Here is a 12,905-nt window from a genome sequence, read left to right as displayed (position 1 = left end):
TGGTCTCACTACAGCCCCCAGAATGTTCACCAAATGCATGGCAGTGGTCATGGCTCACCTGAGATGTTTAGGATTCGAGGTGTTTCCGTACCTAGAAGATTGGCTCCTCACCGCCACCACCAGGCATCAACTTATTCAGGCCAGGGAATCCATTCTGTCACTCTGCAACCAGCTGGGCATTACAATAAACTCAGAAAAATCTGCCTTGTTGCCATCGCAGCATATCATCTTTATTGGAGCAGAACTCGACACCACCACCACACTAAACTTCCAGTAGAAAGAGTCTTACTTCTCCATCAGCATGTCCTTCATCCTAATATCCAAAAACAAGGCACCAGCATCATAAGTTCTGAAATTGTTAGGAATGATGGCAGCAGCAATTCTGGCCATACCACTGGGTCGTATGCATATGCAGATGCTGCAATGGCTGTTGTTCACTCAATGGTCTTACCAAGGGCTCCCCATGTCTCACATGGTAATAATCACAAATTCCTGCAAAAAAGATCTTCAGTGGTGGTTGACCTCACTTATGTTACGATAGGACGTCCATTTCTCTTACCCCCACCAGTGGCCACAGTGACCATGGATGCTTCCCTGATAGGATCAATGTACTAGAGATGAGAGCAGTACTTCTGGCATTGCAGTACTTCGAGGACTCTCTTCCTCTGGGTACAATTGCGATTCAGACGGACAACATGTCAGTGGTCTGGTACTTAGACGAGGAGGAACCAGATCCTACCCCCTTTATCGCGAGGCCCTAAGAGTATGGCAGTGGGCTATATCCACCCAGTGCTTTCTGTTAGCAATGCACATCCTGGGGAAATCCAATGTGATAGCAGACAAGCTGAGCAGAGCAATTTTGTTGCCCCATGAGTGGTCCCGCAAGGCAGAAATAGCGGACAGGATATTCCGCAGGTGAGGCCAGCCTTGCTGCTACCTTTTTGCCAGTCACATGAACATGAAATGCAGAAGCTAGTTTGCCCTGATTCCCTGTCCGGGAGAAGCCCCAAGGGATGCACTTGTTCACGATTGGCCCTCCCCGGGTCTCCTTGATGCATTCCAATCAATCCCATTGATACCCAAGGTGTTACAGAAAGCAAAAGCCCTGGGAAGGATCATTATTCTAATAGCTCCTCTTTGACCTTGTCAGATTTGGTTCCCCTTCCTTCGACTTCATCTTTTGGAGGACCCCTGGATTCTGGACCCAGTGCCACACTCGTTGGGGGAACTTCATCCCTCTCTGCAGTCCCTGAAGCTGACAGCTTCGCTGCTCTAATTCCCATCATAGCCAGGTTCCATAACCTTTCCAATGAGACAAAGCAAATTCTCCTATCCTCTCATAAATACTCTATGAGGAAGTTATACCTCAGCAAATGGAAAAAAATGTCTATATGGCCCTCTAAAAACAATATTGATCCTTACCAAGCCCCTATGGCCTCTATTCTAAAATTCTTAACCATGATATTCTATAAAGAAGCTGCAGCAGCAACAGTCCATGTTCAACTTGCTGCTATTTGTAACTTTCATCTGGGATTTGAAGGACTGAATATTATGTCACACAAATTATCCAAAGCCTTTCTCAAAGGCACCTTTCATATTAGACCACCTGTGAAATCTCCCTATTCTCCATGGAATCTAAATTTTATGCTTTCCCGCATAATTCTTCCACCATGTGAACAAGCTTCCTCATATGACCTCAAATTTTTGTCATGGAAAACCATCTTTTTAGTGGCTGTTACTTCTGCCCGCAGAGTGTCAGAGCTTCAAGCTTTGTCCATCAAGCCTCCTTATTTGATTGTCCATGCTGGCAGAGTCTCACTTCGAACAAACCCCTCTTTCTTGCCCAAAGTTTGCACTGAAATTAATCTCAACCAAATTATTGATTTGCCAGTTTTCTTCCCCAACCACTCCAACAGTCTAGAGTACATGCTGCACAAACTTGATGTTCACAGACAGCTCAGATTTTACTTGGATAGAACAAAAGATTTCAGGAAATCAGACCAGTTTTTTGTTCCATTCTTAGATTCCAGGAAAGGTATGCCAGTGGCTAAAACAACTCTGTCAAAGTGGTTATCTGATTGTATCACCTTTGCTTATTCAGCTGCCAATATGCCCTTACAGCATAAATTTAAAGCTCACTCAACCAGAGCAGTTTCTACATCCTCTGCTTTTTCTGCCAGACTTCCTATTGATAACATTTGTGCAGCAGCCACTTGGTGAAAACCTCATACCTTTATCACTCATTAGAAAGTTGACAGGGCCTCCTTTGGATCCACGGTCCTGAGAAATATACTCCTGTGAGCCACCCGAGGTAGATGGTGCTTGGGACACTACCCATCAGTAAAGAATGAATGGTGAGATAGAACAACTTCACATAAAGAAGTTATGTACTTACCATAACATTCCATGTGAGTTGTTCATCTCGCCTTCATTCTTATGTCCCTCCCTCCTACCCCCTCCTGGGCTCTCAGAAGACCGAGATGCTAGATCCTTCCTGGTCACTCAACCCTTCTGTACTTCCTCTCTCATGGAATTATAGAATGACATATGGTATTATACGCAGCAAACAAGATCTGAGGTAACTCAGGGTGCATCATGGGATAGGGACTTGGCCTCGAGCTACTTGAAATCCTCAAGCTTTGTAGTGGGTGCCAACTCAGAGCTGAGGGATCGGCTCCAAACCCATCAGTAAAGAATGAAGGCGAGATGAACAACTCACATGGAATGTTATGGTAAGTACATAACTTCTTTTTATAGCCATTGCTACTTGCACTCTGCATTTCTTAATGTAATTCAGTACTCTTTCCCCTTTACTTATACCTGTAAAACCATTAGACCCTGCTAATATGGACAGCATAGCCTTCATGATAAAAAGCTATTTTCCCACCTATTATACATAACAGTTTTTTTGAATGTGTCACATGCAGGCTGATTTTTTGTACAGTTGTTTCTTCTCATCTCCATTTTAACCTTTGCTGCATTTTTCAAGACTTTTTGTTTCAATGAAGGCACAAAAAACTAAATACAAATCTCCCCATTCCTATTAACTTGGAACAAACACACAAAACTATGTACAGCTTCAAAACATGAAGTTTAACTCTTCAGAAGGGAACAGTTGCCCCAAATTAACAGCTGCACTTACAGGCATTATCTAACATAAAATTAGGGTTAACCATGCTACAGCCTGTGTTGCCATTTACTGTTCTTTTCTTATCTCTCTTCCCTTCCCAGATAAGAAAAATAGCTCATATGCTTTCATAATACATTAAGTTTCAGCCCTAAGAAAAAGTGCACTAGCTATCTTTAAATAAAACTAAATTATACACTGTTCTATTAACTGCATTAAGGCTGCTAGGGAGTTTACCTCTTATTTATTTCCCATAATTTCAGACTTAATTTTTTTCATCAAACTGTTTACCATTGTAACATTAAAGAACAGAATGCACAGTTGCATTCAGCTGCAGGCATTTTGACTCCACTGAGCATTTGTCAGTGGAAAATGAACACGCTAATATATTTTCAGTTGTAAGAAGTTTAGTATTCTCATGGCTTTCATCATCTTGTCTTATTTTTAAAGCCTATGTGCTTACAAAAATGCCTGTTTACTGCTTAAGCCAAATGTAGTAATCTAAACATTCAGCCATGTAAAATAAAAAGAGAAAATATCCTAATTCTACACACAATATAATCAATACACTTTCACACGCCACCCATCCCCAGCAGCCCAGGATCACAGCATGCAAACATTAAACTTGATTTTGTGCAGCTTTTTTCTGTTGTTAATCTGCAAAACCTATATTTTTCCCAACTAAAAAAATACTTGTTTACTTTAATACTAACACATACAACAGTTATTGAAAAGACCTCCCGACATTTAAAATACCCCTCACTACACTATAAAAAACTGTTTTACTGTATATAACATGCAGTTTATGTCATGAAATGTTTTATACAAATACCAATAGGAACAAAAATAGTTTTATTTACAGTTAGTTTCCCCCTTTTACTGTCCTTTTAAACATCAGTGATATAAAATAGGGTATATGTGTTACAGTCCATCCACAAGTTTAACAAAATCAACAAAAGTTCAATATTTTTCAGCCACTTTTTTGTTCAAAATCATATTTCACAAAAGTGATAAGATGCATTATAGTCTTTCATTTATTCACTGATTTCAGAGTTGCTAGTCTTCTTCCTGTTCATCTCCTAACACCAGACTCTGGTTAAAATCCAAGGCACTGCTGAACCTTTAGTCATCTCCTGTGCTTTTTTCTGTCTCTCAAGCATTTTCCTTTGAATCATTCGAAAAGGATTCACTGGGAAAGTATCTCCATGAACCTTGCCATCAGAAGAATGAGAAGCAGAGTCCCCTTCTGCTTGCTGACCCACTTTTTGTTGTATAAACTTTTTTTATTTCCTCCTTAACTTTTTCTGTGTCAAACAAGACTTTAATCCTCCAGGAAAAAATACTTTGAAGACAGCTGGATATAGCAGCTTGAATCTCACACCTGCCTCTCGACATTCCCTAATTGCTGAGATAAATTTGCTTCTCTTTTGCCTGGTGTACAGTGAATAATTATTTTCTATAAACACTCTGCTGTCTCCAGTTTTAATACTTTGCACTTCTGTCACAGGTTTGTCAGAATCAACTCTTTCTGTTGGTATGATTGCATCTTTGATATAGATCTTGGCTGTTTTCTCTTGGCCATGTTTGCAGCAAACACAATATGAATATGCTCTTTCAGTTAACAAATTCTGCTGTGGAACACCAATCCAGTTTCTTATTTGTGCTTTTATAAAATGAATAGTCTGTTCCTTCTAGTTTCTCTGGTGCAGCAGAAATTATCAGGTTTTCTCTGTGCACTCTGTCTTGTAACTGCTATTTTTGTAAACAGTTCTTCTTGAGAAACATATTCAGACAACATTTTCTTCATGTCAGTCTCTGATTTTTACAGTTTTATCAGTTCATCTGAATGGTTTGTTAAAGCTTTGTCTATTTTTTCCAGTCTTTTTTTGTTTGAATTTATGAATTCCTTCAGTGTTTCATTTATTTTAATCACATATGAATACATTTGATTTATTGTTTCCTCTAAATTCCTGGAAGCCATCTCTTGAAGTAAAGTTGAAGCTCTAACTGCTTCTTGCTGAACAGCTGGAGAATCCTTCTTAAACAGTATTTTCTCTTCACCTTTTCTGGTTAATTTTCTTTCAGTTTTTCCAGATTTCTTCTTCGCTGGCATCCAGGCAGTGTATTTACTAGCCAGTAACTGAATTTTAGCACCCCCCCCCCCAAAAAAAAAAATTCAGTGGCACTCCTTTTTCTCAGTTTCTGTTTTCACACTTGGAAAGCTAAAGTTACGCTGCTGATCAGCATGCAGCCATCTTGGAAGTCCAATGAGCATTTTTCTTGAGCCTCAGGGCGCAGTCGGGGTCCTACAGCTGGGTGTGATGTATGGGTACCTAAAGACAAGCCGTGGACCTCAACAGATATCATGTAATCCATCCAGTGCACATTTCTTAATGATCTACGTACTAACAAAGAGCTTAAGATATTCAAGTTGCTTTTCTTTTTCTTTTTAACCTGATGTCAGAGAGATTTTGTAGACTAGGTGAGGAGTTCATACCCATTTTGGGGACATATGGAAGTTCAGCAAATCAGGCCAGAAAGATAAATGCTTGCTGTTAATTTCCATGAATAATGAATTAAATTTCAGTAGGGATCCTTCAGTTTCAAAATCTACTTTTATAATGAATGCACTCACAAATTTGTACTGTCTTCAGAGTGCAATAGGATACTTGGAAAACAATTCACCAAAAATGATGTTTTATGAAGTGAATAAACCAAAATGTGATGGCTTACTGCATATAATTTCCCCTCCATGTTGTTCTGACACAGCTGTACTTTTCATTAAGTCCTAATGCAGATGTGATACCACACTGAAGATAGTGTTATCCAAACATTTTATTTATATTATTTTACCACTGCAGATAATCAGGCTCTTGGTTAGTATTTTGATTATATTCCTTTTTCTTTATATATTTCAAATTTCATTCTGGTGTCTTTTCAAGAAACTGGAATTGTAACCGCTTTTTATCTCTTAAATTTCTTAGGATCACCTCCATCCCCACAGTCAGAGTTTCCCCACGGACAGATGGATACTTTGCTCACTATCATTTCCAGCCAGAGGGAAAGATTCCGAGCAAGAAACCAGGAACTGGAGGCTGTAAGATTGATATTTACTGTTACAAAAATATGAATTACCTGTCTACTACTTGTTTAACTTGCAGTATCTGGGAATATTTATAACATCTGAAGGATTTCTGAGGTCTAGACACTAGATTAAGTCTAAACAGTGTGGTGAATGGAGTCTGTGAAGTTTACACCAAGATTAGGTCTTAATAGTTTGCCAATGAATGATTGCTGTATCATTTTTGTATCCATATGTCTCTAGTGTACCTCATTCTGAGGAATGTTCATCATTTTTTGTCTTAAATAGCTCATGTTCTTCAAAGTTCCACACTGAAAGAATCTGTTATACATTTAGTGTTAGAAATATTTTAACTGATATCTACTGTAAAAACAACTGAATCATATTTAACAAGCAAAATAACTTTGTATAAGTAAAAAGTAGCGGATTTTAACCATCCCATGACCTTCCTAGTTGAAATTATTAGTAAGCTGTTAAAAAGTGTTCAACATTTTGCCCATCTGGTGTACCTTATGAGAGATAGTATTCCTCATTTTGGAGACGAAAAGTTGACAGCGATGTTTATACTATTTAACATTGTCTTCTTCTTTGGCTATAACCTTGTAATATTTTCTTCTTGTTTTAAATAACTTCATAGGGGTCCATGCGAAAAGGGGCTAGGCAATGTAGGCAGATGTCATCTGGTTTATTTTGCCAAGCGTTTAGTTTTGACAACTTGTAAGGCTTATGCTGTGCAGCACAAAGGTCCACGGGCATAATATGAGTTTTCTGTTGACTGTATGCTACAAGGGTCTACTTTGTTTCATTGAATCTCATTTCACCCCGACCACTTTGCTGAAAACTCAAATTACTGAAAACTCATTTCACTGAATCTCATTTCAGTGAACTGAACTTAGTATATATGGCACTGTGTAGAGTACTGTAAGGCAAGTAAAAGGTATATGCCCTTTTTCACCACTGTAATCCGATCCTGGAGTTAGTGTATATAGTTAGGGGTGTGTGGGGGGCACAGTAGTTTGAGTACATATTGTCTTCTGGAGTGAGTTAGTCATTGGTGTTGTAACTATGCATTTCTATTGTTTAAAATGTATTGTTTTGAAGTTTTTAGTAAAATAGAATATAAAACAAACAAGGTGGGGGGCTATACCCCCCCATTTGGATCGTACTACAGTGGGGAAAAGGGCATATCCCTTTTACTTGCTTTGCAGTACTCTACACAGTGGCATATATACTAAGTTTAGTTCAGTGAAATGAGATTCAGTGAAATGAGTTTTCAGTAATTTGTGTTTTCAGCGATGTGGTCAGGGTGAAATGAAATTCAGTGAAATGAGATTCAACTAATCAAAGAAGACCCATGCTACACAGCCCATCCCAGTAGTAAACAGGAGTCAGAAGAATAGAAGTATGTTACAGTAAATTCACAGTACTTATCAGACCACACACGAACATTTTAGACTAAGATTATATTCCCCATATAAGAATCCTGTCTTTTCTTAAAGTGTAGTTAACTGGAATTCAAGTTACCTGTTTCCTGAATGGAAGTTTATTTAAATCACTGGTATCAGTGGTGGTTATTTGGCTCTTACGTCATTGATGCTACACTTTAATGAATTCAGTTTACAAGCTTCCACTTACCTCAATCCAGGTAAACATACCCTTAATAAAAAATAGTGTTATGGTAGCAAAGTACCATATAGACATTCTCTTAAAATCCTTAAAATTTTAACTCAGCATCTTAACTCAATTTGAAGTAAGTGCAGGTTGTGTACATATTCCCACCTTCTTGCACTGCAGGGGTCAGCCCCTGCATCCTACACAAGACAATGATATGGAATCTCCATCTCGGACAATAATATGTTGACAAAATGCTGATGATCTATCAAATGTCAGACAAGCAGACTCAATAAATCAAATCAGCTCCATTTACTGCACAGATGGAATGAATTCATGTTAGTTGTAAACCTCTGATTAAACTTTTCTCTTTTTGTAGTCGTTAAAAGCTAAGCTTGTAAGAGATGTTCGCCTGAATGTTAAAGTCATATACTGTTATGGCAGAACTTGGCACCAAGCTTACACCTGCAGAATGTTTGTGAACTTGATGTTCCATATTACCTTGAGCATAAACTGTTTTGTAATCTGGCTCACTTTTTATATCAAGTGATATATTTAGCATTATTAATTGTATGTCTTATTGATTCCATTATAGCTATACTGAAACCAAACTAAAAATCTGATATAATTTCTATGATTTAGTGAGAAGAGTTTCAGAATTTTTGATCTTAATTCATAATCTATCTGGATCAAATTTTCTTACTCATTTGGTCATTTGTTTAATCTTTTTCGTTTACAAATATCCTTGATTTTTTAGGCTGCTCAAACAACTGCATTGTTCTAAATAGTCTTAAGCAGTGCATAGTATAATGAAGTGATATCAAGTATGGTCTCTTAACTATATCATCATCACTAACTTTTGACTGTGCAATGTTTTTCTAACCAGTTTTTACTATTACTGTGCTTGGCAGGTAGTGTAAAATACCAGTAATATGTTTAAGTAACTCATTATTATACTACTGTTTGTGCTGCATTTTTATCCAAGTTTCCTTTTTTTCATCAACTGTATTTATTGCAAGAATATTCCTATTTCAGTGTTTTTCTTCCAGTGTAAATGTACTTCATAATATTGATTCAAGCAAAGCTTTAAGCGTAGGAAGAGAAATACGGGAAAGTGTGACAAAAAGGTCACAAGTCTGTGTCAGTTTGTATTTATCTGGTTCTTGAAGTGTTGTAACATTGAGGATTCTTTTTTTACCGAGAGCAAGGTGACTTCATCTAGAGGTGCTACTCAGACATCTCACATGGTGTCCTGTATTATAGTCAGTAGCAGTGCTCAGCTCCCACATCCAGCTCAGGGTATTATCATCTTACCAGTACTGTTTTTTTTTACTTATACACTGAATTTTGCATTTTATTTTTCCACAATGTAAAAGTCAACAAAATGAAAATAAAGGAGTGTCAGAAAAATAAATTTAAAGTTGTCTAGATGTTATTTCACCATGCCTGAAACAAGTCGAGATGGTAAGCCAACATTTTTATATATTTCTTAGCACCTTTGTTAATCTATCACTTAAGTCATAGGCACACAAGCATTAATAGAAAAGAAAACAAACAATATTGACTTTTTTTTCTTTTTACATAGATTATACATTCATAGGTTCATAGGTATATACTAGGCTAGCAGACTTTGAGGGCCATTTTCAGCCTAGCCAATTTCCCTTTTGATGCTTGAATAAACCTATCCCGTTTGGTGTTAGGTTGGAGCTTACCCATCCCATGGTCGATAATTATATATTACCCCTAGTGAGAATAACTGGGATCATACCATAGATAATTTTAGGGAAAGCATACATGGGTAAAGCATGTAGGAGCTGCTTCTGTTCATTACTAGTACAGGGGGCAATCCTTGGGTAAACTTTCTATTACCCATCCATAGATCCAAGTTGCAGTTGAATACGGACAGTGATGAGCTTTGTATGATGTGGATGAGGAGTCTGTTCCAGAGCAGTGGTGTCCGCTGCAAGGTGTACCTGTCCCTCCAAGCATTTTGTTGATGTTACTGAACAGGTTCAGATCCCTACACAGCAGGGGTGTAGCAGACAAATTACATTTTGTACTCACAAGCTCTTAGTGCTACCCCCTTGGACACCTATCACTTCAAAATGAGCACATCTTTCAAATTGCTGACCCCAAGCACTTAATAAATGTAAGTAACATTTTCAGCTGATCTCCACAAAATGTTTATCTCTAGATTAGCAGTATTGCAGTTGTTGTTAAAGACATTCATGTAGATAGTTGTAGACATAATATGACCATAAAAAAACCATGTTATGTGATGCTCAGAAAAAAATGTATTCAGTAGAGTACAAACAGTATGCTTGGCTGCACTATTGAGACAAGAGTATTTCTGATGTAATTTGACGTACTGATGTTTAGTAGGTCCATCAGTACTGGGCCAGAGGAAACCTTGTATGCCAAACATAGGTCACCTTTTAGCAGTCTGTAGGATACTGAGAATAGTGAAAAGGGTTTGTCGGTCCATGTAGGGCATATTGTTTTGTCCTTGCATTCTTTTAATAAGGTATTGCTGTGTACATTCCAGTTGTTGCATGTGTCTGGACAGATACATGCCAAAGATAGTGTTATACTCAATGACTAGCCTAATGAGGGCTGAGTACAGGGGCACAGTGACATTCCTAGAGATAGACACACTCCCTTTGTTTTAATCTGAAAAAAATAGAAGGACTTTCTTATAACAGAGGACACATTTTGGTTGAAGGTTAGGTCACTGTCCACATAAGGTCATAAAATTCTGAACAACTGGGTCAGCTTTTAGGGGGTGTATTGTTGATATGGTAGCTCTCCATGGTAGATGACTTCCCAAAGGATGCAGTAATGCATTATTTGGCATTTAGTATCAGTTCATGATTTTGACACTACTTGTTTGGTACAAAACTTCCTACAGAATGGCTAAGTCATTTCTGGATTCAGTGACTGCTCCTAGCTTGCAGTCATCTGCAGACCTAGTCAGCCAGATCCCTTTGTTATTCACTTTTACTTCAGAGAAGTTGATGTCAAATAGGAGAGGTTCCAGCACTGAACTCTGGGGGACTCCACTGGTAACTGGTCTCTTTGTGGAGATCGCTTCCTCAAGTTTGTTCTCCTGCATCCTATCTGTGAGCCATTTGGCAATCCATTGACAGAGGGGCTTATTCCCAGTTTATTTAGTTTTTCTGCTATCCTGATTAGGGGATTATGTCAAAAGCTTTGGCCAGGTTGAGGTATGTAGTGTGTATCCATTGCTTCGGTGACCATTTCAAAAAAGTCATCCAAGATGAGTAAGTATAACCTGCCCTTGACAAATACAAACTGCTATGGGTCCACTGTTTGGAGGTTTCCTATGTCCTTATTGATTAGTTACATGATAAGTCTTTACATGGCTTTGCATATGAGGCTAATCAGACTTGTGGGTCTGTAGTTGTCTGGGTCTGTGGAATGTCCACCCTTATACAGGGGAATGACAGTAGCTGTTCTCCATTTGCTTGGTACAAAACCTGTATAGAGGCTAAGGTTGAACCAGTGTTGTTGGGGGGGTGGCGGCTAAATTCTGCTTAATAACAGTATTCCTGGCTGCATCTTCATCTGTCACTTAGTCCAACATTACATAAATTGCAGTATTTTTAGCTTTTGGTACTGCTTTTAGGACTTGGTCTTGTGAGGTAGCTGGAGAAGAGATAGTTTCAGGTATATTTTGTGGGACAGACTGAGGGTAGCGAGTGGAAGAGTTAGAGCTGAATTTATTGGCCAGTAGGTTCACTGTATCTTCAGCCTTGGTGTCGGTAACGTCATTCATAATCAACTCAGTACATGGTTGCATTGTGCTTCTGAGATTGCAGGGAGTGGAGTTTCTTGTTTAGGCTCCTAGCATTAAGTAAAATCTTCATATTTTCCTTTGCTTGTGTTGTTATATTGATATACAAAGGTTGGTATTGCCTAGAAAATGCACTATGGGGGTGATCAGTGTCTGCCAATAATTTAAATCTAGAGGGAACAGTTGCAGCAGGCCATCCCTGGCAAAGCTGCATGGTCTCCACAAGAAGCACAAGACATATATAGGATTGACTAGTTTGTAATTTGCTGATTTAACTAATTACTACGGAGGTTTGTTTGATATAAACGTCTGAATGACTTGAAGAACTGTTATCTGGTGAAGTCCAATTGTTTTTGAAAGGACAAAAGCGCTAATCATTAAAGTTTCTGGTGAACATCTACGATCAGCTTTGGAGAAAGCTGCATGATCTGCTGAGCATGTCTTCCACGGTTGACAAATTTTGGACCCCCATCAAATGATATCAAAAACTAAGCCAATTATTGAAGTCAATTATATTTTGTGCATATTGTGTTATCATCCTCGGAGAACGTAGAATGCTGCTCAATTATACCTGCCTGGGACACACAGTCTTGAGAGTTCCATCATGTCTTTCTTCATATAGTCCAAAGAGGGTCTATATTAGATCATCGAAACGGCAGAATTTTGAATGATCTAATATCGAATCCAATATCACGAATGCTGAAAACAGCGAAGCTGCACAAAACTGAATTCTTTCTTGGGGAAAGAATTTGGTTGGTGGTTGTTGTGGCTTCGCTGTTTTCAACGATGCGGTGGAAAGTTACTGGTTGGGTTAAGGAAGTGTGTGATTGTGCGGACGTTCGGGTTAGGGCGCAGGTCAGGTAAGTGTGCGATTGTGACAGAATTTGGGGTTAGGGACGGGTTAAGTGAGTTAGGGTTAGGGCGCGGGTGAGGTGAGTGTGCGATAGTGACGGACCTTAGGGTTAGGGTCTGGGTTAAGGTAAGTGGATAGATAGTAGTGTATGTACAGTGCAGTGTAGGGTTAGATGTAACTTTTAAATGTATGTGTGTGGATTGCTGATTTTTAGTGTGCTTGTGGTGTGTGTGTGTGTGTGTGTGTGTGTGTGTGTGTGTGTGTGTGTGTGTGTGTGTGTGTGTGTGTGTGTGTGTTTCTCGGAACAGCAAATTTTTTCCCAGGGAAAAAATTCGCTGTTTTGAGGTTTCGATATTGTTAGGGTTCGGGTTTTGCAGTTCAACATTACGGCATTCGATAATGGGCCGTTTCGATGATC

The 12,905-nt window shown here is 38.7% G+C and overlaps 1 protein-coding gene across 1 annotated transcript in view; it reads left to right on the top strand.

Moving 5' to 3' along the window:
* Window positions 1-12,905, top strand: part of CUX1 (cut like homeobox 1) — a 3,879,009-nt gene that overhangs the window by 3,530,280 nt on the left and 335,824 nt on the right. Inside the window, exon 17 of the mRNA XM_044054027.1 lies at window positions 6,112-6,224. Coding sequence (XP_043909962.1) covers window positions 6,112-6,224 — 113 coding nt within the window. The remainder of the gene's footprint in view (window positions 1-6,111; window positions 6,225-12,905) is intronic.

This window comes from Protopterus annectens, chromosome 13.part0 (genome assembly GCF_019279795.1).
Source record: "Protopterus annectens isolate FY-2018-M chromosome 13.part0, PAN1.0, whole genome shotgun sequence".
Lineage (NCBI taxonomy): Eukaryota > Metazoa > Chordata > Ceratodontiformes > Protopteridae > Protopterus > Protopterus annectens.
The sequence above is the reverse complement of the archived record's forward strand: the minus strand, read 5'-3'. Positions and strand labels throughout refer to the sequence as shown.